The sequence below is a fragment of the Phocoena sinus genome, chromosome 20 (genome assembly GCF_008692025.1).
Source record: "Phocoena sinus isolate mPhoSin1 chromosome 20, mPhoSin1.pri, whole genome shotgun sequence".
In the NCBI taxonomy this organism is placed as follows: domain Eukaryota; kingdom Metazoa; phylum Chordata; class Mammalia; order Artiodactyla; family Phocoenidae; genus Phocoena; species Phocoena sinus.
The window spans coordinates 9,560,942-9,585,656 of record NC_045782.1 but is presented as its reverse complement, the minus strand read 5'-3'; the positions used below and the strand labels follow the sequence as shown (position 1 = coordinate 9,585,656).

Here is a 24,715-nt window from a genome sequence, read left to right as displayed (position 1 = left end):
AAATGCTCAAGTCCACACTCCACAAAGCTGCCAACCGGATGACTATGTATTACTTCCTTACTGTGTGCCAGGAGTTGTGTTAGGCTCTGGAATACAGCAATGAGTGAAATGGGGCAGTCCCTGCCGTAAGGGTGTTTCCCTTCTGGTGGGGGAGGCAGACACTAAAAAAGTCTACAATCCTTTAATTATAACTGTGGTACCGCTCATGTGCCACGGAGAAGCACAGGGTGCTAAGAGAACAAACTTGACCAAGTCTGGGGAATCAGGGGAAGTCTCTACTAAGGACGACATATTTAAGCTGGGGTCTAAAAGCCTTCCCAGGACCCTCTGAGCAATGAATGCTATTACCTGTCCCATCCCTGTGGCCCTTATCTTGACTACCTCATGAGATCTCCCACATTTTCTGTCTCACAGATGTCTTTCATTGCCCACCCTCCCCATATCCCTCTAATAATTAAACAGCTAACACTTTTTGAGCATTTTCTTTGGTCCTGGTACTGCTGAGCACTTTAGAAGTATAATCTCATAGCAAACTCTAACATAGGTGCTATTGGCATATTTATTTCACAGGGAAGGAAGTTTAGAGCAATTAAATGACGTGCCCAGGATTACACACAACCAGGAAGTGATGGAGCCAAGGTCTGACCTCAAAATTTGACTCCCAGGCCTGCTTTGCCCTGATCAAAGCTCCTGTTGCCTAAGGGACCATGTTTTCAATCATTTGATCCCTTTCTTGCCCTAGTCATAGCTCATGAGTCCAAGAGATGGGCTCCTGGTCCAAAGGTAGCCAGTCCAAGACCAAGAGAAGAGACGAACGAGGGCAAATTTCCCTCTCAGCCATTCCAACTAAAACCCAGAGGGAAGATGCCAGATAGGTACCCGGAGAGTCAGGGCTGCAGAGACCATTCTTATCTCAGTAAAGGAAATCAGAGGCTGTTTGTGAGCAGAATGGAGGGAGAGGGAAGTGACGGGGAGACTGACTGGTTCTCCCCGTGCCCTGGTGCTACCACGACCCAGCTCCACCCTACATTTCCATCTCCAAGGAACTGGCCATGTATGCTGCATGCAGTTCATGTGCTCGGACTGCGGTGAGATTCTGGACCTTGAGGTAAATAAAAATCAGCAGTGATAGCCAGTGCTGTTCTAAGAGCTTTACACATACCACTGAATTTAACCCCACAGAACTCCACGACATTGATACTATTATGATTCTCATTTTACACATGAGTGAACTGAGGCTCAGCGAACGTAAGTAACTTTCCCAACAGCTAATTAAGTGGCAGAGCCAGGATGTGAATGCGTGTAGCCTGGCTCCAGAGTCTCTGCTCTAACTATCCCTTTTTTCAACCTCACTCAAGCAGGTTCCCTGCGACCGAACAAGCCCGATCACACCATCACCATTTAGCTTTTCTCATGATTATGTCTCATCTCCCCAAGTAGAAGAGAAGCTCCTCCAGGGCAGGAACCACGCTCAGGTGATACCTGGGTACCATCTGGTATGAGAGCTCTGCAGACTTGTGCTGATATGGGTGCCCAGATGTTTTATCATATTACCCGGGCAGCTTGGAACCTGTATCATACGCAAAATCACTTTTGTTGCATTGTGAGCACGTGGAGTGACAGGCTGTGGCTACTTTCTTTCACTCACTAGGGTTTATGTTACTAAGCATTTCTTATCCTCCATATATTTGATACATTAGAACTCTATAAAGCCTTCAGTTGGTGGAGAGGTTGTGGAAGGCAGCATAGAAGTGTTGGAATCCATTACTGAAGAGTGGGGCTCTGAGCCACCTGACAGACGCCCTCATCCAGGGCAAAAACTGCCAGAGATGTTACACGGCACCGGGCCTGATGTCGTATGATGTCATTTACGATTCATAATTGTACGTGTTCAGGTATGAAGAGACAGCAGTGACGTAACCTGCAATAACTCTCCGGGTAGATGTGCCTCCAGGTGCAACACAAAGGACCGCGTTCCGCACGCACATTTCATCCCGACACGCACGTGCACACGTGCAGTGACATGCAGCTCATGCAGGATGCTGCCCTCGCACGACTCTCGAATCGCCTGGTGCCTATTCCTGTTTTCCTTACAGCACGAGGTGGGTTTCTAAGTACCCGGGAGGTGCTCAGATGCTTGTTGATTTAACCTTTAAATGCCAGCAGAACAAGGCAGAGGTGGGTTTGGTCAAGGAAAGCGTTCTGTAAGAAGTGGAGGATAAAGAAAAGAGCTGGAGGGGCTGGAGGGAGAGAAGAGGTGCCCAGCTGGGTGGGTAAAGAGGAGACACGCAGCGGGAGGCGGGGCAAGGGGGCAGACGGAATGGGTTGTCCCTTCAGACTCTTCTCCTCCAAGTCCCCCTTCAATGATTTCGAGTGAGTTAAGTCTCCCCAGCTGTAGCCCGAAGACTTCCTGAAAGGCACTGCCTTACGCTTCAGAATCTCCCCAGCATCTGACATGCTATGTGCTCGATAAAAGTCAGCTAAACAAGAGGACTGGGCACGGAGCCTTGATCCCTCCCAAGGCGCCGACCTGCACCTTCGTCGTGGGCTCTGCTCACCAGGACTAACCAGGAGAGAACTGGGAACAAACTGGCCTTGGGCTCTTTCTTCCTTGCTCTGCAGACCCTCAAGGGGCTCCCTGGATCCCCCCCCGCAGCTCGTATCTGGAGACAGCACAAGGGGAAGATGGCGAACACAGCTCTGACAGACAACAAAGCAGTTACTCTGACCCTGGCCAGCACCAACTGGCATTCTCCTTTTCCTTCTCTGGAAACCAAGGAATCATTTTAATGCAGGAGTAGGACTAACTGAGATTAGGTGAAAAATGAACGCTGTGACTATTTCCCAAGAGAAAAACGTGAAAGAGTTTATGCATCGATGTTTGAGGACTGGCTGGGATGGGGTGGCAGCGGGGATAATAGCTGAAGCTCAAGGACAGGGAGCCGTGAGCCACGGCTGCAGGACACGGGAAGGAGAAAAGGAGAAAACCCCAACTGCTCCCTCACAATTAGTGTGTGGGTACCTAGAAATGTACAGGTGCGGTCTGGGGTCACGGTGGAATCAGATGAAGGGGTGGACAGAAGGGGCAAAAGGAGGCCAGCCTCTCAGGTTTGGGGTCATTTCTTTCATTCATTCATTCATTCATTTATGGCTGCGTTGGGCCTTCGTTTGGGGTCACATTTCTATCTATCTGTCTACCTACCTATCTATCTGTTCATTTATTTATGGCTGCGTTGGGTCTTCGTTGCTGGGTGCGGGCTTTCTCTAGTTGCGGCGAGCAGGGGCTACTCTTCGTTGCAGTGCGTGGGCTTCTCATTGCGGTGGCTTCTCCTGCTGCGGAGCACAGGCTCCAGGCGTGCGGGCTCTAGGTGCGCGGGCTTCAGTAGTTACGGTGTGTGGGCTCAGCAGTTGTGGCACGCAGGCTCAGTAGTTGTGGCTCGCGGACTCTAGAGCGCAGGTTCAGTAGTTGTGGTGCACAGGCTTAGTTGCTCCGCGGCGTGTGGGATCTTCCCGGACCAGGGTTTGAACCGGTGTCCCCTGTATTGTCAGGTGGATTCTTAACCACTGCACCACCAGGGAAGTCCCAGGGTCACATTTCTTGAAGTGGCCCAGAGCTGGCAGATCAAACCCTCAGCCCCAGGGCTGTTCCACCGATAACACCTCTTCCAACACATGCGTCCCCCTGTGCTGCTTCAGATCGTCCACCTCCAAGTGGGGAGAGACATGTGTGCTGTCTGCTCTGCACATAGATGAAATCCCCTGAGGGGTACAGGGGTTTTTGAAGTATTTAACAAATGCAAACTGTTATTATCAACATTTGCAGCATCTTTTTAAACTGCCTGCCAAAGACTGCCTTCTTAAACCTTGGGTTTACCTTCTAGGAGCTTATAAATCAGACACTAACACAGAGAATTAACATGTGGAGAAGAGTTACATATGCTAAAACATGAGGGGTAAGATTGCTCGTGAGACAACTGCAGGAGAAGCAGGTCGGATAGGAAAATCTGTCCCCCGCTTTTTTTGCTGACCCATGAGTCTTAAAGTTACAAGATTTCTGAGCTGGAAGGGCCCATCCATTAAGAATTCCAGGAGATTCTAGGAAGCTGCAGGAATGGTAGAAAGAACTACAAAGACCTAGAACTCTAAAGCTTGGGAAGGGCTGAGAATCCTTGGGAAAGAGACAAGGGAAAGTCTGGTCTCTCCTGTGCTTCAGGCCCGGCAGTGATTATTCACTGGGATATGCCCTGGCAGGTCCTCCTGCTGAATCCAGTGTGGTTCCCTAACCCGGGCAAGTTGCCATCCTACCCCAAATGGGGGAACACTGCCAGGAGGCGGGTGCCCGTGCCAGGGTCGGGGGGATAGGAGGACAAGTGCTGGGGAGGGGGGCCACAGCCCCACCTCCTCCTATTGCCAAGCACACCAGGACTCCACAGAGGACCACAGACTCAGAGAAACCTGGGATACAGATGAGGGACGGGAAAAAGAACCGTGGGGCCACTAGGGAGAGAGAATGGGAACTTGCGGTCCACAGAGGGAACCAACGAGAGCCGGCAGGATGGAGTCTGGAGCCACACCACCCTCTTGCCTGGAAGAGCGGGGCTGCCAGAGCCCGTGGAGCCTCTATTTATCTAGTACTGAGACTAGGCTGGGTGGAGAGGCCCTCTCGCCCTCCCTCCCTGAGGAAAACAATAGGCCCGTTTTCCTGAGCTCTTCCTGTGACCCAGCAGGCCCACACAAAGAGGAAGAGGCGGGGGCAAAGGCAGGGCTGGTACCAAGGCACAGCCTGGGGGAGGGGGACCTTCAATCTGCTAGAAGCTCATCAGCGGCCTCAAAACCACCCGCCCCCCAAACACCAACCATCTATGCACTCAAACACTGACTGCCGCACAAATGCAGCTTTAAACCCCATCCCTTAGTCCCACTACCAACCAGATCACTAACCCTAAAGCCCTTCTATCGGGGCCGCCACCAGAAAGAGGCAGACAGGTTTCCCCAGCAGCTCGAATCCCACAGAGATGCAGGCACACTTAGTGCTGGCAGAGGCTGCGGGGGGAGTGTGGCGGCAGAAGGCGGGTGTTCTGGTGGAGGGTGGACACTGGATGTCCTTCAGTTAGCTGGGAGCAGCTATATAGAGGATGTGCGTGTATGTATGCATAGGAGCAGAAATATGGGAGGGTGTGTGTTTGGGAGAAAGAACGTGGGTTAAGAGGAGGCAAATGGGAATGAATGTGTGGGCTGGGGGTAGGGGAGGGGCAGGAAAAGTTTCATCAGGTCACCTCTTCCTTCATCCCCAAGCAGAGAAAGCAGACACAGCCCCAAGGACCCAAGGGGTCCAGACGCCTGCCTCTGTCAACAGAAGGTGGCCCTCCGAGGCCTGAGTCAGCCTCCATCTACCCTCTGCCAACCCTGCCAACCCAGGGAGCGTGTCCTGTTACGCCCATTCCTACCCCAAGGGCTCAGTATGGAAAGCGGGCCCAAGGCCAAAGCATAAAGACAAATACTCCCGTGGGAAAAAGGAAGCCGGCAGAAGGATCGTCATGGCACCTCCTCACTGAGCCAACAAACTGGACGAGAGTGCTCGAAAGGAAGGTTAAAACCTCCTCAATTCCCCATTGTCCGCAACATCCAGTAATAAACTGGACGGCCTTCAAAAAACTCCTTTTCCAGCTTTCATTACTCTCTAAAACTGACGCTCCACTCTGCTCTAGATAAACCTACCCCTCACACTGCGGAACTGAATTGCATCCTTTTATTCTGGTTCCACACTGTGAAGTACTAGTCCTCTGTTTATCGGCATATTTGAAGTATTTTTACGGGAAAGGAGTGCAGGAGGGGAGGAAATCAAGTATGCCCTGGGAGTAGAGGGGCGGGAAAGAAACCAGGAGAGATATTTATGTGCTGGCAGAAGGGTAGTTTTTAAGTCACTCCTTCTGGGTCTCTATGCCAGAAGGACATATACACGAACATGAACGAACATACACACACGCGCGCACACACACGCACATGCACACACAGATACATGCAGAGGCAGAAGCAAGTCCAGACCCAACACACGCACAGACACAAATACCATGCTGATCAGAAACCAGTCAGAGCAGACAGGAGCCCTGCCTGAGCCGGGCTGGGAGCAGTTCCCCTCCACACCTCAATGCCCAGGTTCCCCACAGACACGACTGCCCCAGACACAGGCCCTGGGCTGGGGGCTTTATCCAGACCAGAGGTCTTCATGGATGGAGAGGCCCACAGGAGGCGGGTAGCAGGGAGCTAGATGAAGGAGCAGAGGAGAGAGGTCAGGCGGTAGAGGAGAGAGGGGAGGAGAAGAGGGGCCTAGAATTCAAGCAGCCTTGTGCTGGTTCTAAAATGGCCGCAAGCAAGGCAGGGGACAGATGGTCTCTTTCTGACGCTGAGCTGGAGAAGTGGGGAAAGGGAAAGGGAAAAAATTACCATTGCAGTCAGAAATTTAAAAATAAACCAAAAAACCTAAAAGATAAACAGCCTGCTTCTGAGGTTTCTCCTGCCTCCAGAACCTAAGGGAAAACAGAGAACTGCAGGGCTGGGGGGACAACCCCCAGCCTCAGGTCTGAAGACTGCTGGAGGTCATTCTAGCCATCCCCCTGCCCAGAACCGGAAGATCTTGCAAAGTCTTCTAGGCAGCTGAGGTGGCATCTTCCCTTTACCTCTCTAATACTCACTTCTCAAGTCTCAACTTTTTAAGGCCTTTGCGTTTAAAATGTTACAAGCTATCAGAGTTTGACCTTGGCTCTGCCACCACAATCAGTCTCTGTAACCAGGAGAATCAAGTTCACCAACTGCTGCCATCAGCCAATCACCTAGCTCTCCACAATCTACAGGTGCTTTCACAGTCATTATCTCATTTGCGCCTCTGACCTGTAGGGAAGCCAGGCAGGAATTAATACCCCCATTTCACAGATGAGAAAACCAAGGCTCCAAGACGTTAAGTGTTTTCAAAGTGGAACCTGTTTAGTCTTCTGATGGCAAATCCAAGGAGGCATGGCACACACACCCCAGAGCTTTGTCCACTGGATTCCATTTGCCTTCTGTGGGCCAAAGAGGTTCTTCCTTAAGCTCCGATCTGACTGCCTTACAGCTGATGATCCCAGGGATGGTTAATCTGGAGCCCTGCCCGTTCCCATCCTGAGGTCATTTGTTTCTTGCTGGTGTGGGGAGGAGGCAGAGAAGCAGGAATGCACTCTACTGGATTTCTCTCGGTTCTTCTAATACCCCTTGCCCCTTCTCACCTCTGGGTCTTTGCACATGCTGTCCACCCTTCCAAGGGCATCTCTCCCCTCCCCTTTACCTGCATGCCCCATGCCCATCCTTCCAGACCTCAACACAGACATCACCTCCTCCAGGAAGTTTCCCTGGCTATCCTGCTCCCACAGTACTCTGTACGGCCCCTTTCATGGCACCAATTACATTTTTGTGATTCTTTGTCTGTCTTCTGCAAGACTAAGCCTTAGAGGTCAAGGCCACATTCAATACCCTTCTGTTGAATGAATAAATATAGAAACAAGGAATTTGGTGTTACCCGGAAGAACCATCCCCTTTCCCTCCTGCAATGGTTTCTAACACTAGGTTTTGGGTTTATCTCCATTTTTCCAAAATAATCCATAAATATTCACTTAAAAGCAATGTACTAGGGCAGCTACTAAAAGTGAATCCTCTTTTGTTATGTGAGTCAGCGCCCCTAATTTATATGCTTGGTAAACATGTATTACTAGAAAGTGGACTTTCTTAAGGCACAAACTCCTATATAGCTGGCTAAACCCAAATGAAAACATTAATAAGGACCCAAAGACCGCAGGAGGCAACAGGACAAGAAGAGGTAAAGGGGAAGGTTCCTGAAGGAGAAAAGAGCGAAGCATTTTGGAAAGGAGAAAGGAATAGGCAGAGGCTGGGTTAGGTGAAGGGCAGAAGAAAGATGCATCTTAGACAACTTAAAAGAAGGTTCAAAAGTATAAGAGGATAACTCGGGGAAATATTTTCTTAGCTGAAGCAGAAAGGTAGCCAGGAGTCTAGTAATATAGAATGACAGGGAATGGTTAGTGTTTGTATCTCACTAAGAATCAGAAGGCCTGGGCACTGGTTCTGATTCTTTCATGTAATGGAGGCAAATCAGCAAATCACTTAAGCTCCCAGAGCCTCTTTTCCTTACCTACCCAACCCCATCCCACAAGAGTTCATGGATGTAAAAACATTTTGATATCCACAAAGTGCTACAAATTTGCACAGTCATTATGAAGAGACTTGCCTCCCATAGAGCAAGAAAAACACTGTCAAAAGGTGATTTACCAAGACTGCTGGTGTTACTGGGATTTAGAGTGAAAAGTGGCAGCTCGGGAGAAAAGAAACAAGATGAAAAAGTAGAATTATGAGGAGGGCAGGTGAGAGAGAAGGGAGAAAAAAAAGAACGGTGGCCTTGGAGGTAGGGCTGAAAGGGGTGGGGGGAGGGGTGGTCCCTGGGAAGCAGATGCTCGGGTGAGAAAGGGCAGAGCACGGAAGCAGGAGGAGGCTGGAAGGGGGAGATGTCAAGCCCATTCAGGCTGGCAGACACCAAGCTCACGGAGGAGGACAACAATAATCACGGGCTGGATAATAATAAGGCTTTCTCACTGCTGGTTTTCCACTGCAGCACAAACAAACCATTATACCTCATCGCCAACAGCCTCCTGCGGGAGCCAGGTGTCCCCAAACGCGAGGCAGGAGGCTGGAGAGGCTTCATGACCGAGAAAGCCTGTGACTTGTCTAACCCCTGTGTGGCTTCTATCTAATTCCAGATGGGGGACCAACCAGATTCCCATGAGAGAGTACTTAGGAAGGAAGGCTCTGACAGGGGACTATGAAAAGACACCTTGGAAGGAAGGGTAGAGGGAGCAAAGCTGAGTCAGTGGGGAGAAGAGCAGGTGGAGGGTGGGGCCCAGGGGAAGGAGCAGGAAGGACTAGTCATCTGCATCACAGACTTAGAAACGGTTACTCTCCAAAGGGTGGAGGCCAGCCACTCTCCGGCCCCACCAAGGACCAACTCAGAATAAATTACAGCCCAAAGGATATAGGTGAGACAGAAGGAGGAATTTCCTGACCAGCAGGATGGAGCAAACATGCTCACGCAACTTTTCACCAGGCCCGTCTCGCCTCTTTTTTTCTAAGAAACCTTCCCTGGCTGCATTCATGCCAACTTTAGGGCCCTGTGACCAGTTCATGCATTCACTCAACAAACGTCAAGTGCCTGACAGATACTAGAATGTGGCAATGAACAAAACAGAAATGGACCCCTCCTTCGTGAAGCTTACAGGAAGCAGACATTAAAGATGCAATTACACAACTACATAAACTCAACTGTGATAGGCTATAAGAAAAAGTACAGGGCACTATTAGAAAGATTAAAGGGAGGTCATGATAGGGGTTGGGGTGTCGGGGGGCAGTAAAGGGCTGCTGGGGAAGTGATATTTATTCTGAGACCAAAAAGACAAGTCGGAGTTAACCGAGCAAAGGTCAGGGGTGGGGAAGGCCCAAGGCCCTGAAGCAGAAAGAGCCTTTAGTCTCCAGGCAAGGCCAGTGAGGATCCTCGTGGCTAGGCGCCCCGCCCGAATCTGTGCCTTTCCATAAAGCACTTTACACATTTTTGTGCGAAAGTCCTGTCTCTCACATCTGAGCAAAGCCATGTATCCCCAGAAGAATGTCCCGAAGGATGAGGTGCAGGTTTCCCTACTCTGGCTGACTGCTTCCTCTGGGTGGGCCCAGAGCTTTTACACAAAAGGGCATGCAGGGCCAGAGGCACTGCTCAGCCACTGCCGGAATTCCTGACTCAGGGGGCAGGACAAACAGGAGTTTCAAGTTCAGATATTAGATTTTGAAGTTGCTCTTTCTTCCAATGAAGCTGGAAGATGGTAGAAAACTCTAGGGTAGGGAAGGGGAAGCCAGGCCCACACCTGGGGACTTAGTGACTCACCCACCCACAGCCGTTAAGATTGCACTCAATACACTGGGTGGTTTTCTCTTTCCCAAATGAAATGTGAGGGAGGAGAGGAATGTTACCAGAACCTTTCTGGTAACTTTCATAAGAGACACCCTTTCTGGGCACTTTCACAAGAGAAACCATGTGGCTACCACCTATCTAATGAGCAGTTACCAAGCTAAGCACTTTACTTACACTTTTATTTAACCCTGAAACAGCCCCGTTAGGTGGGTCTTGTTACCCTCATTTGACGCATGGCGAAAATGAGGCATGGGGGTAGTTATGACCTTGCCAGGGGTCACACAGTAGGTGACAGATCTGGGATTAGGATTCACATCTGTCTCCAGCATCTATGCTTTTGGGGGTGAGTGGTGACGGGGAAGGCCTCACTATACCAGGTCCCTCCCTATCTTCAAAGACCAAGTAAAAATGCCCTCTTTCCAGGTCAGTCCTCACTTGGTCTGCCTGCTCTTCCCGCGGCACTAACACTCAGGAAAGTCTAAGGAGTGCACGCACATATACTGAAGTTCATACTTCAAACGGTCCTTCAGACCTTCTTCTGAACCTTCCCTTTATTTTGTGTTCTTCCCGGATGCCCAGCCCCACGTCCACACTCCAACTTCGCCCCACCCTGAGCTCTCTCCACAGTAGGTGCTTGTGTTTCCCAGACCAGCTGGGAGACACCACGCTCAGTTATCCCACCCTGACCGACCCCTCCCCCAGTATTGTTTCTCTCAACTCCCCCTTTGCCCAACTTCACACATATAAGCGCACCTTTCCCTACATATACTACACTGCAAAGCACACCTCTGACCCATTCATGTGTTTAAGTCAAGAGAGAACAAACAGGCCACCCCACACAGTAGGCACGCAAAGATATTTAGGAAGGAAGAGAGGAAAGAAAGGAGGAGGGGACTCTTGGATCTGGGGGAGCTTAAGGATTATGTGGTCCAGTAGTTCTCAAAGGCTATCTGCATCAGATCACCTGGGAAAACACACATACCAGGACAGACTAAATCACCTCCGGAGGGCAGGGCCTGGGTTAAAAAAAGGCTACCCAGGTGATTCTGACTGAGCCTCTGACTAAGAGCCACTGTTCTCATCCCCTTGTTTTGCAAGTAAAGAAACCAAGTCCCAGAGAGATAACACGCATCCTGTAAACTAGAGGGAACTGAAACAGGAACCACGTGTCCCAGCTCCTAATTCCACACTGGCTCTACGCATCACGTTGCCTCAACTCCAACAGCCCCTGTGTCAGCAGGCCTCCGTCAGGGAGATCTCTGGAGACGTCAGTATCACCCTATCTGAGCAGGTTACAAGGCCAGGGCAGGGGATCTGGGCAGCAGCGGGAGCATTAATCACTGGCTTGTGAAACACACCTCACCTGCACAGAATGCACCTTGGACTCCAGGCTGACCAAACACACACGAGCCGTTCGTTTCTGGTGGGGCCTCGACACTGCCGCAGAGCAGTCAGATCTAACTAGCTCTGGGACCCTGGCCTGCTGCTGGCACCTTTAGAAATCTAAGATGGTCTATGGATGCTCTGCTTTAAACACAGGCACTTAAACCACTTTTTGCTTTTATTTATGGTGGTGATGATAACCATGCCCACAGGCAGGCACGATGCCAGACTGCGGGATAACAACTGGGGAAGGCTGTGCTTCCATGAGTCAGGGAGTGGGACGTTCCTTCATTCACGCTTTGAGTACCAGGGGTGGGTGAACCAGGCTCAGCCCAAGAAAAACAATCAACCCCAATTCATACCTGGCTCAATCTAAGAAAGAAATAGGCTTTAGTGAGAGGGACTGAGGTGAGAAGGGCCACTGGGCACACCCTGGAAGGTGATGCTGAATACATGTAGCTTCCTGTAAGCTTGTACACAGAAAACAGAGAAAAGACTATGAGTCCTCAGAACCTGGGATCCGACTCGAGGACAGGTGATCTAGGGAAACAGCCCTGAACAAGGGACCCTAAGTTGCCACCGCCAACCTACTGGCTAGAGGCCCCTGTGGCCTGGATCTTGACCTGTTAGGCCTCTCTATGACACAGGGCTCTCCGGCCCTCCTCTCTTCCTGGGTGACTCGAGTGCCAAGCGTGTCTCTCCTTCCTTCCTTCCCCGTGAAGTCTGATGAGAAACTATAAATCGTGTGGACAAAGTGAGGAGGCCGGGCAGGCCACTGAATTGGTCACCTCTATTCTAAGAAATCCAACTCAATTCTAGGTCATGCTTTGGGTCTGTCCAGGGGTGCGGACACCACAGAGGGATACAGCCTGACCCGGCTCCAAACTGTGCAGGCCTGGAGGCCCAGGAGGGTGACATCAAAGGGTCCTCAAAGGCTGCCCATGATCTCCCCAAGACATCTTTAGCAGCTAACCACCCCTTCCTCCTGTAAGAATCTAGGCCTTTTCTGTGGCCCATCATTCCACAGGAAAGAACTCCTGGGTTCATACTGCCTGATATTAAAAACCTACCCTCCCTTTACTTGATGTCACCCACGTATGAGCTTTCAGTTACTACTGATACATGGATACGTGATGCTGAATTAAGCCTCCAGCCAAAGTTGCACCGCTGGCCACCCTCGGGAAAGGTGGAGCACAGGAAGGACAGAGATACCCTACCGGGTCCAAGGTACTCATCTAAGGATGGTTTTCTTCTACTACCAGGAAGACGCCCAGGTAACACACGAACCCCTCACACACAAACACATAAATGTTGTTACCTTTTATTATCTTCATGCCCTACATGATCTTCTTTCCACCTTCCTATAGCAGCTACCCACCAGACCCCCAGCGTGAGAAGTAAGAGCTGAGAACAAGCAAGATGATGAATATAAGTACAAGAGAACCAGAAAGCAAATGACAGCTGGGAGACGGCAAAAGGAGCTGAGTATGGAAGAGAAACCCTCAACTTCTCTTTCTGCTGCCTAATTCTTTTGTGATTCCATGTAGCCATTTCATCTACAATCCCCCTCAGAGGTGACCGCCTTGCACTGGAGCCAGGAGGGAGGGGGGTGTCCTGAGTTGGCTGATGACACATGGACTTCTGAAACAGGCCACCTCACCTGACTCAACAAACAGTAAGCATCTGCTATGTCAGCCCTCTGCTCAGCTCTGCACACACAGAAAGGGAGGAGACACAGAAAGGGAGGAGACACAGAACGGTGGTTGCCAGGGGCTGGGGGAGGGGAATGGAGAGTTCATGTTTAATGGGAACAGAGCTTCAGTTGGGGAAGATGAAAAAGTTCTGGAGAGGGACAGCGGTGATGGTTGCACAACAACGCGGATGTACTTAATGCCACCGAACTGTACACTTAAAAATGGCTAAAACGGGGGCTTCCCTGGTGGCGCAGTGGTTAAGAATCCACCTGCCAACGCAGCGGACACAGGTTCGAGCCCTGGTCCGGGAAGATCCCACGTACCGCGGAGCAACTAAGCCCATGCGCCCCAACTACTGAAGCCCACGTGCCTAGAGCCCGTGCTCTGCAACAAGGGAAGCCACCACAATGAGAAGCCTGCACACCGCAACAGAGTAGCCCCTGCTCACCGCAACTAGAGAAAGCCCACCCACAGCAACCAAGACCCAACGCAGCCAAAAAGAAAAAAGGCTAAAATGGTAAATTTTATGTTATGTATATTTAACTACAATTTAAATCAATTTTTTTAAGGTGGGAGGGATGAGATCGTCTTCCTCTCCTCCCTCTGAAGAACAGGCCTTCGGAATCATTAACTCATTCCTCCAGAATAAATCTAAACTCTTGTGCGTACTTTCCCCTCCTACCATCAGAGTACTGTGCCCGGCAGCCTGACATCTAGAAATCTCTACCAGTTCTGGGCACAGGCCCCATGGAGCTTTGTGCTCCCAGCAGTTGCCCACCAACGCCAACCCACCAGCAGTTCACAAAGGCTCAGGCTAAAGTCATTTACTTAAAAAAAAAAAAAAAATTTTTTTTTAAAGTCACTTAATCCATCAATCAAGTCACTCCCTCTTCTCAAAAAATGCGCCCATGTGATTAAAACCTGTCCTCTACCAAGACGCAGATCTAGACCGTGTGCTCTTGCAGGTGGTGACCACTTCTCACACAGGCTGCCTCCAATCCATGAAACAGGCCATGTTCCTAAGTCTCCTCATACTTCACCACAGGAACTTTACGGACAGTGTTATGTCATCCCAAGTGAGCCCACAAAGCCTGTTTCCCACAGGCCACACATTCATGATTAAAGCCAGTTGAAAACAATACTGCTCCAGGTACATAGTCCAGAATGTCAGCTGCAGGGTGCCCTCGCCTCAACACACACCCACAGACACAGACACCTGCCACCTGGGCGCAGGCCTCCACCAGCACAGGGGCGCACAGGCTCAGGTTCTGGGTTGAGTCTGAACCCGAGTCTTTTTTTTTTTTTTTTTTTTTTACTTTTTTTGGGCATGCCACTCTGTATGTGGGATCTTAGTTCCCCGACCAGGGATCAAACCCATGCCCCTGCATTGGAAGCGTGGAGTCTTAACCACTGGACCACCTGGGAAGTCCCTGAACCCGAGTCTGAATCTGAAATCCGCCACTTACTGGCTGCCCAACCTTAGGCACGTTATTTAACTTCCAAGTTCTGTAAGCCTTGGTCTCGTCACCTTGAAAATGAATAAAATATCCCACTTCAAAGGGTTATTGTGAGGGATAATGAGATTATATAAGGAGGGAACATACTGCATAGTAAGTATTCATTATTATTCCTATTCCACCCCAGAACCCCTTTCTGAAATGAATCCACATTAAAATACAAATGACTTGTATCAGAACAATTTTTGTTCTGAACCGAAGAGAGAGAGAGAAAGAGGGCTTCCTAGAGGTCTGGAGGGATAAAGGAACCGGCAAACTTCTGAACCACAGGCTGCCTGTCCCCCCCCAACCCTGCTTTGTGGGGGTGAAGGTAGTTTCCACGGTGAAGAAGGACCTTGTGAAGGTTAGAGGGACCTTCTCCAACTTCACCAAACCTTAGCTAGGTTAGAGGGACCTTCTCCAACTTCACCAAACCTTAGCTAGGTTAGAGGGACCTTCTCCAACTTCACCAAACCTTAGCTAGGTTAGAGGGACCTTCTCCAACTTCACCAAACCTTAGCTAGACTAGACCAAGAGCCCACCCAGTCCTGCCCTCCTCAGTTGGATTCAGATGAAGTGATGGTGGCTGTGCTGCACGGCGGCATCAGTGCATCCCCACCAGCCACTCTACTCCCAGCCACTCACCCACCCCCAAAGCTCTGTTCTTCTCCAAAGGATACTAGGCAAGTGGTCTTCCCTCTAGTTATTCCCTGCAATCTGAGCAACGACACTCACTCAGCACACCTCTGTCTTCAAGGGGCCAACCGTAGGATGCAAAGAGACGCGAGAGAAGAGACAGGTACGCCAGCCTCCTCTCTCACACTGTGACCACACACCTACCTCCGCCTCCCCTCCCGCTGCTCAGGCTTTTGGGTGCCCCTGCCCAATTGTTTTGTTTTGTTTTAATTGAAGCATAGTTGATTTACAACATTGTATCAATTTCTGGTGTTCGGTAGTGATTCAATTATATACATATATATTTTTCAGATTATTTTCTGTTATGGGTTATTACAAGAAATTGAATCTGTCTGAATCTTTTCTTGAAGACTCTCTGGTGAACGTGCAGAACTGAAGACCAAGTACGACATGCTTTCAACCACTTTCTTACAAATGTGCCTTGAAAGAGAGAGTGGGTAGGTGGTGAAGAGAGAACATGAAAATCTTCTTCCTTGCAGTCTGGCTCTGGAGCCTGCCCAGTTTACCTCCAGAGGTGTTCGGGCAGGTAAATAAAAGCTGTGAGAAGAGCTAGGCGCCATGCACACAAGTAATTTACAGCCTACATTCCTCTCTCCACCCAGCAAGAAGGAAAGGAGGGGACTTAGGACCTACTTCCGACTTCACGGAAGAAAACATGTCTAGTCCTTCACCTGACCTTTCCCACGTCCATAACAAGTTCACAAGAGGCATATTGGCAATTTGGGTGGAAAAACAATTCTTCAATGTGCTGTCCGGTCATGGCAGGGTGGTTAACATCCGTGATCCCCACATACTAAATGCTGTTAGTGCTTCCCAGACAAAGTGACAATGAAACCTCCCTCCCCAACATTTCCAAACACCCCCAGGAGGGCAGTGCCACCCTAGCTGAGAAGCACTGAGTAAGGACCTGTACTGTCTTGTGTCACACGGTGCCCAGCACGTACAAGGCACTCCCGTGGGAAAGTCACAAGAATACTTAGCTCCAGGGACTTCCCTGGTGGTGCAGTGGTTAAGACTCCATGCTTCCACTGCAGGAATCTTAACCCTGGTCAGGGAAGGGGTTTGATCCCTGGTCAGGGAACTAAGATCCCGCATGCTGCACAGTGTGGCCAAAAAATTAAAACAAAAAAAAAAAACACAAAAAAACTTAATTCCATATCTCCACCCAGCGAGTAATTACTGAACCCCTACTGTGCGCACAGCATTTTTGTAGGCACTGTGAGCATCAACAGGAAGTATGGATCATGGTTCCTATATGTAAGGAAGTGACAGGGAACACATGACCATGAAATATTCAATATGGGTGACATACACTCAAATGCTACATTACATGGTCCATGAAAAGGTGGAGAAGGTGACCAGGGAGGGCTGGCTCGGTCAGGGGAGGCTTCGTGGGAAAAGGGGAAGTTGGGGTGGCTTGAAGGAGGTGGAATTTTCTTCACACAGCCCTGCTGATCCTCAATCTGTCCCTGCAAGGACCGCTGTTCAGAGAAAAGCCCTCCAAGCCTGTGGTTCCAGGAGCAATTCAGCCAGCCCAGCCCTTCAGATCCTGTCCTCGGATGATTTCTGGTGGAAGAGGGTGTGAGACATCTCCCCTTCTCTCTCAGAAGACCTGCTGCTGCCAGGCCTGCTTTCAGGAGGCCCTTCTCATCCTAAAGGCAGAGCGGAGGCGCAGTCACTGCCACACACACTGACTGAGTCAACAGACTGAGTGGTTGGGATGCTTCACTCGTCACCCAGCCGGCAGCGGAAGCCTCTCCTGCCCTGGGGACACGCACTTGCCTCCTCGGTCAAAGGACTTCTTGCCTGCTCCCTTACCAACCTTCAACCTTCCTCTCAGATGAAGAGTCTCCACGTCCTCCACTCATCCCTCTCTCCACGGGGTGTGCCACCAAACGCTTCCCACAGCCCACCCCGCCCTCCTGACATTTCACCTGCTCCTGGAGGCTGGCTCCTCCAAGAAGCCCACGACTGTGGTTCTCCAGCCCTGTTTCATTTCAAACGTGCAAAATCAGCAACACTCCCCCTACACACCTCACTCATCCTTGACTTGTACAACAATGTTAAACTGAGAGTTGCATACACACACACACACACACATATGTGTGTGTGTGTATATATATATATATATATATATATATATACAGTATCTACCTAATGTTACGGAGAATCCCACAACCACAAAAGCTAAGCCAAGGACGGGCCTACCTGTGCTCATTCCTGTGAGACTTACCGACCTTCCAACCCTGGACACTCGGGCTAGTAACATCGATTCAAACACACATACACACACACACGTAAGGAGATGAAAATGTTAAGTAGCTTGACGGTAGTTATCATTTCACTATGTCTGTGTCTATCAAAACGTGGTACACCTTAAATACACACAATTTTTATTAAAAATACAGCATGAAACATCTAGCGGTATACCCTTCTCCCTCATACACCCGCTTTGGCCAATCGGCACACCCACGCACCCTCTGCAGAGCGACATGCGAGTCCACACAGACCCAGTACTCAGAGACGCTCCTCCCAATAAATAAAAATGACAGTTATATGCCCTTTCCATATAATACCCTTACCCTTTGAAACAAACTTTTTTTTTTTCCCTCCCATAGGAAGGTTCAGAAGAAATCCTTTTGGAAATTAAGCCTGGAGTTTCTACTGCATCCTCAGACCCCTGGCCCTTGGTTGCTGACCAAATGCTCCACCCTAAGAATGGCCCTGATCCAAGGCCTCCCAGTTCTGGCCGTCGCCAAATTTCACCTGCTGGTTCACCTCTATCTACTCTTTCTGTGGCAATGCTAGCTTGGTTTTTCAACGTGTGATTTGTCTCTCTCTCAATCTACCAACCAAATATTTGTCTTGCAAAAAGTAAAAACAATTCTTTTATGGGCTCTCACGGCATGCCAAAGTTTTCTGCCACAGTCCTTATCATGACTTGCAATCTTATGTATATGTAAATATATATAATGATTTTATTAACGTCTCTCCCCACAACTAGACTGTAGGAAAACCATGTCTATCTTGTGTGTCACTGTATCCTCTGTGCCTAGTTCTAGCTCTTTCCTCAAGCAGAACAGGAAATCCTACCCACCATTAGCAAGCACATCCTCGGCTGTCTGGCCACTGGGCAATATCTCTAGGGGCTCCTTGGATCACCACAATTCCATCCCTTTCTTCTCTCCTCCCTCTGCCATTCCCTACCCTGATTAAGAACAAAAAGCCTCAAACACCTTTTCAATTACCCTCTGGAGGAGCTTCCCGTAGATGGAAGAATCCCAGACTCAAGTCAAGAACTGGTTGGTTAGGAGAAGAGCAGGAAGAACAGGAGAGACGAGAGAATGAATATGCGCTTCTACCAAGTCATGTTCTTGTATCTTCCTAGATCCTGTGGGCATTCAAGAAATGCTTTGAGAGTTGACTTGTTAACCTGATCACTTTTTGTTCGATTTCTTCAACCTACTAAAGAAAAAACTGAGGGAGCTGTGGTTGTAAAGTGAGTGCTGGGGGAGGGGAAAAGACTGCATATCAGATTTCAAGATGACTGACCACACAGGACAACAGAAAATGAGTATAATTCACAGCAACCAGATTTAACAAAAACTTCCTGACCCTGAGGGTTCTAAGATAATGAGGAAGGCAATAATAGTTTAAAAAAAAGGGGGGGGGGGAGCCTCAGCTTGCAAAGGGATTGCTTAGAGGGGTGCTTCCAGAGGTCTGATTAAATAGCTCAGAATAGTATGAACACACTATTACATACTTCCCGTAGTATCTAGAACCTGATTCTCAATAAAACAGACCAACAATGCTTGGTGACTGACTGATGCAGGAAAGGATATTAGTCATAGCTTTCTCTGGTACAACTTTGGAGACAGAAAGATTCGTCTGGCAGACTCTCAGATGTCTTCTGGAGATGCTCTGCAGCCCCAGAACTGTTTTATGTTCCTGGATTGAGAGGTCACTGCATTCCTTATTTATAAACCAATGCCAAAGTATAAGCTTGTAAAGAGTGTTTGCACACTTCCTGCTATCTTGACAAGCAAGGACACTCAACATACCCAAACTGTGTGAGTTACCCCCTTTTAAGCACACAGTTCGGAGTAGAAAGGAATGGAGGCCATATCTGAAATCAGGATTCTACACAGCATAGTCTTAAGTGAGCTCCTGGGATAAGCGTGAGGGGGTGGGCCAGCCTGCTCTATTGCTGACCTTCTTACTGTTCTCTTAACTGTGAAAACCTCACTTCTTCAAAGACCCTCCCCCCCTCCGTGTGTTACGAAGGGCCATGGCTCTGTCCTATCCTGCAGCACAAAGGGTGGCGACGCCTCTTCCCTTGTTTGGGGGATGGCTGAACACCCAGTTCCAGCAAAGTTCTCCGCAACCTTCCTTCCATCCTCTTGCCAAAGCAGCTTTTCACTTCACTCCAAGTGCCACTAGCTCCCCAAACAGCCCCACTCCCATCTGCGGTTCTCTAGGAAAAAAGTCCCCAGTCAATGCCATTGCTTCTGCTGCAGGAGGTCAGTCTCCCCATGCCCTGCCTGAGGCATCTGTCGTCAACATTTGGACAGCAAGCACATCGGAGTGCAGCAGTTGCTCAGCAGCCTAGAAGTACATGCCCAGAACTGCCAGCTTTCTGAGTGGAGCTGGCTCCACAGCCTCGTGAAGGAAAAAGGAAGGGGAAGCGACTCCTCCAAAGAACAGACACAACAACATAAGATCATTGGAGAAAGAACATCTCTGTCAGCACTACTACCCGGCAACAAGTCCCTCCTGACTGCACGTCATGGTATTATTTCAATACAGCCACACTGCGCACAGCTCCATGGTTCCAAGGACACCGCAGTCTAAAACCTCCAGCTGGCTGGACAGTAAAGAGAGGCTGCCTGGTTTATGAAGTGGGTCAACCAAAAAGAGCAATGCAAAAGGAGAGAGGTCAGCCCGGGGTCTGCTCCCTCCTTGTCCCGTCCTCTTCCACTGATACGTATCCTTTGTGAGAAGCCAAGGGTTCCAAGTCAGAAGATTCTCCTGGAATGTAACCAAGCCTGGACACAGAGAAGGTTTGACAAAAGAGGCCCGCTTTTTCTCTTGGAAGGTCCTAACTTTACTTCAAGGACGTCGCTCCGATGGAGGCTTCCAGAACTCTTGTTTACCACAAGGTCTGATTCCAAAAACAACCCAGAAAAGATATATTCTTAATTATGTGTATATAGATGGCAAGAGAAAGCCTAACAAGCATGACACTTACTGAATGCTTTCTCTAAGCAAGACTGTGCTAAGACCTTTCACTTGTTATGATACGCGTTTATTCAACAAACAGCTGAGCCCCCACTATGTTCAAAACACTGTTACAGGCACTGGGGATGCAAAAATGAACAGAACAGTCAAAATCCTAACTTGCACTGAACTTATATTTTAGTCGGGGTTGATATATATAAATATATGTCAGTTGGCGATAAATACTATGAAATAAAACAAAGCGGGCTAAGGGATGCTATATAAAAATTTATATGAAAACGAAGCAGGGGAGGAAGTGCTATTTTAGATACACTTGCGCTGGAAGCCTTCTCTGATTGTCATCTGATAACAATTAACAGTAAGGGCGAGGGCTTCCCTGGTGGCGCAGTGGTTAAGAATCCACCTGCCAATGCATGGGACACGGGTTCGAGCCCTGGTCTAGGAAGATCCCACATGCCGCGGAGCCACTAAGCCCGTGCGCCACAACTACTGAGGCTGCGTGCCACAACTACTTAAGTCCATGTGCCTAGAGCCTGTGCTCCACAACAAAGAGAAGCCACCGCAATGAGAAGCCCGTGCACTGCAAAGAGCAGCCCCCGCTCGTCACAACTAGAGAAAGCCCGCGCACAGCAACAAAGACCCCATGCAGCCAAAAAACCAAAAAGCAAAACAACAACAAAAAAAACAACAAGGGCGATCATATAGTCACAATGTGCCAGGAACTGAACTAAGTACTTAATATGCAGTATTTCATTTAATCCTCAGCAACTCTGAGTTCAGTACCATCACCACTATATACAGATGGGCAAATGAAGCCTTAGAGAGGTAAGGCTCTTTGCAGACTCTGCAGCACACTAGGGAAGAAGGGGGAGAAAGGCCAAGGTTACACAGTAAGTGAGAAAGCAGGGACTTGAACTCAGGAACACAACCCCATGCTACTGGGCTGGTGGATAAACAGAGCCTCAAAGAGGTCAAGCGTGCCTGTGGTCACAGTGAGGTAGGTCCACCCGCCTCTCCACACACGGCTAAGAGATAGTGCAATTCAATCTTCCCTAATATCAGACTATTACTCTCATCACCAGCTGGAAGCCAAGCCCTATCTTGAAATAAGAGGAGAAAGACAACTTGGGCTCTTTGACGCCGCCTAATAAATGCTGAATATGTTCCTCTCCCATCCCCTCCCCAGGCCCCCAACACGAGATGATGTAGTACAGGGAAACACGCTTTTCTACTAATTCTCCAGGTTGCCATTTCTCACTGGAAAACAGACCGAAACAGAACAAGAGATGACTGAGAGAGCTCCCCAACAGTGCCACAGGGGCCCTCCGAGGTGGGGTGGAGGGGACAGGCTCTGAGCAAAGGCCAGCAGCAAGGAGAAAGCAGGCCTTCTGCAGCCCCATTTCAAAGAAAGCACTCCCTCCAGCCCTGGAGTACTGGGGTGGTAGTGGGGGAAGGGCAATGCTTTCTTAAGCGTCATGAGGCAGGAAAGACATACACACTGAGAGCAGGTCACAGGGCTCTCTTGAAGAAGGGAGAGGAGAATAAAGCAGGAGGCGATTGAGGAAAGAGGCTAACATTGCTTCAAGTAGAGAAGTCCAGAAGGGAAATACCAAATCCAAGGTCAGATGGTGTTTGCAGAATTGCTGGAAATCCCAGGTTGAGGGTCCAGGCCAAACTACCAGAAGAGGCTAAAGGGAAAGAGAAGCCCAAGGAGAGTCCCACAAGGTTTAAACCAAAGGTCATGGTTTGGACCCACCTTCTCTTTTATTCTATTTAAGTCACCACAGCACAGGAACCTATAGCCAGAGTTAATCAACAACCAAGGTGGGAAGGGAAGATGGGGGCTCATCCTAAAGACAAGCTCATTAAGGGGAGCCTGGCTTTCCACCTTATATCCCAGCTGGCTTCACTTGAGAATCGCAGTTTAAACTGATCTTAAGAATCTCCCTCCTGGGCTTCCCTGATGGCTCAGTGGTTAAGAATCCACCTGCCAATGCAGAGGACACGGGTTCGAGCCCTGGTCCAGGAAGATCCCACATGCTGCGGAGCAACTAAGTCCGTGCGCCACAACTACTGAGCCTGCGCTCTAGAGCCCGTGAGCCACAACTACTAAGCCCGCGTGCCACAACTACTGAAGCCCACACGCCTAGAGCCCGTGCTCTGCAACAAGAGAATGAGAAGCATGTGCACCAAAACGAAGAGTAGCCCCTGCTCGCCGCAACTAAGAGAAAGCCCACCAATCTCCCTCCTCAAGTCTTCAGACCCTCTTGCCACCAACACACACACACAGAGTGAGAGAGAGAGAGAGAGAGAGAGAAATCAATGTTCCATCTCCCTCCTCAGCAACTTATCATCTTATCTCCGGCAAGTCAGGTCTCCTAGCCCAACACTGCACCAAACAAATTATGACCTGAATGGCAAGAAAAACTGTGTCACCTAGAGAAACCCAATTAACGACATGACTCTGCTCTCTTAATTCGCCTCTCCCCTCCAGTCATATCCGGGGCACCTGTGTGGCTGACCGCCTTTTCCCACTACTGGCCATGTTCCCTGGCTAACTCAAAAGCCAGAAGCCGATTTCAACAGGGGCCTCCAGAGCAGCTAACCCAGAGATGGGAAATCTTGCTCTCCCCAACACCTTGGCCTGTTGAGAAAGCCGGAAGGACACAGGACAAAAACACCCCCTGGGGGACAGGCGGGAGTCTTCACCTTGAAATCACTCAGTTGCCCCTTAAGCCAGGGCTCCCTGCTGAAGAAAAACATATAAATGCTGCTGAAAGCCCCCAAATGAGGGCATGCAAGAGCCCCAGGAGGGAAAACGAATATTTCGAAGAAATTCCTGCTGCAGTTGTTTCCTCTGATCCCTTTTCTAATGAACCCCTCCCTGGAGAAATCTCCATCGCCTCCCCCTTCCTCCAGCGAAACCAAGAATACCCAGGCTTTTCCAAACCACATGCTGCATGTGTTTGTGTGTGTACAGACATATAAACATCCTCTTCCCAGCCCAGGCCAGAGTTTCTGAAGACAAGAAACGCGTCCCCTCCTCCCCCAGTGCACTTGTCTTTCCTCCCAGCCCCACGCTGCTGCAGAGTTGGTAATGTAATATGTGGGGACCCTGAGACCGGAAATGCCTGGTTCTGGACTGCTGCACTTGAAACGCCAAGGCACGGGGAGAGCTGAGCAGGGGATGAGGGCGGCGGTAGGAGATGTGCGGCGGAGAGGGGAGCCTGAAGTGTCTGCCGACCGGGAAGAGATGCAATTCAGGGCTGGGCGAGGAGGAGAAAGGGTGATGAGGGGGAGGCTGGCAAGGCTGTGGCAAAGTCAAAATTCGAGGAACCGAAAAAGAGGAGGGGGAGGAAGAAGAGCTAAGTAAGAGCAAGGGGGGAAAGAGGCCTCAAAGCATGTCAGGGGCCAGGGAGGGGCATCACGGTAAAGATTCTGCAAGCTCAGGAGAACCAGAGGGTGACCCTCAAACACCTGGGAGGAAGGGGATCCGGAACCTGAGTAAAGGTAGAGGAGGAGGGAAGAATGGGGGCGGGGCACCCCAGGGCGGGGACCGAACTGGCTCCCAGAATCTGCAGCGCGTGGAGAGCGTAGGGGAGCGGAGGGCGGAGGCCTGGCAGCAGCGGGCGCCCGGAAGGGGGCGGGGGTCGCCGCGGGGCGAGGCTGGGGGGCAGCGCGCTCACCCGCAGGGCGGACAGGTCGATGTCGTCCAAGCTGCGGGCGGGGGCTGGGTCGCCCATGGCCTCCGCCGGGAACGGGGCCCCGGGGCCGCTCACGCTCCGGCTCGGTTATTCCGCTGCCGCCGTCGCCGCTTCTCCCCCATCGGGGGATCCCGGGGGCGGACTCCACCGCGCCTCCCGCGGAGAACCGGGAGGGGGAAGGCCGGCGGGAAGACCGACCCACCGACTGACAGGCGATATCGCCCCAGAGCCTGCAACCCGAGCCTCCCGACTCTCCCGCGCAGGCGCAGAATGGCCGAGCACCGGGGAGGGTGGAAGAGGGAACGTGACGCGAGCGCGCCGGGTTCCCCCTCCCCCTCGACGCCGACACCTGCGCGCAGGCGCAGGAGAGAGAGCGAAAGGCGCGCGCGAGGACTGAGCGACCGCGCGAGCCTAGCGTGAAAGAAGCGGGCGGTGGCCGGGGCCGCCGGGGAGCGCGCCCACCAGCTGGTGCGCGTGCGCACACGCGTTTCCTTCCCTCCCCGTATT

General features: G+C 50.4%; 1 protein-coding gene across 12 annotated transcripts in view; it reads right to left on the bottom strand.

The window, feature by feature from the left end:
- MINK1 (misshapen like kinase 1) overlaps positions 1-24,462 on the bottom strand; it is a 47,935-nt gene extending 23,473 nt beyond the window's left edge. For 11 of the 12 annotated variants that reach the window (XM_032617704.1, XM_032617705.1, XM_032617706.1 and 8 more), the window contains exon 1: positions 24,191-24,462. In XM_032617704.1, coding sequence (XP_032473595.1) covers positions 24,191-24,247 — 57 coding nt within the window. In that variant the 5' untranslated portion in view covers positions 24,248-24,462. The remainder of the gene's footprint in view (positions 1-24,190) is intronic. The other variant, XM_032617714.1, reaches the window with a different exon arrangement.
- Positions 24,463-24,715: the final 253 nt, after the last annotated feature.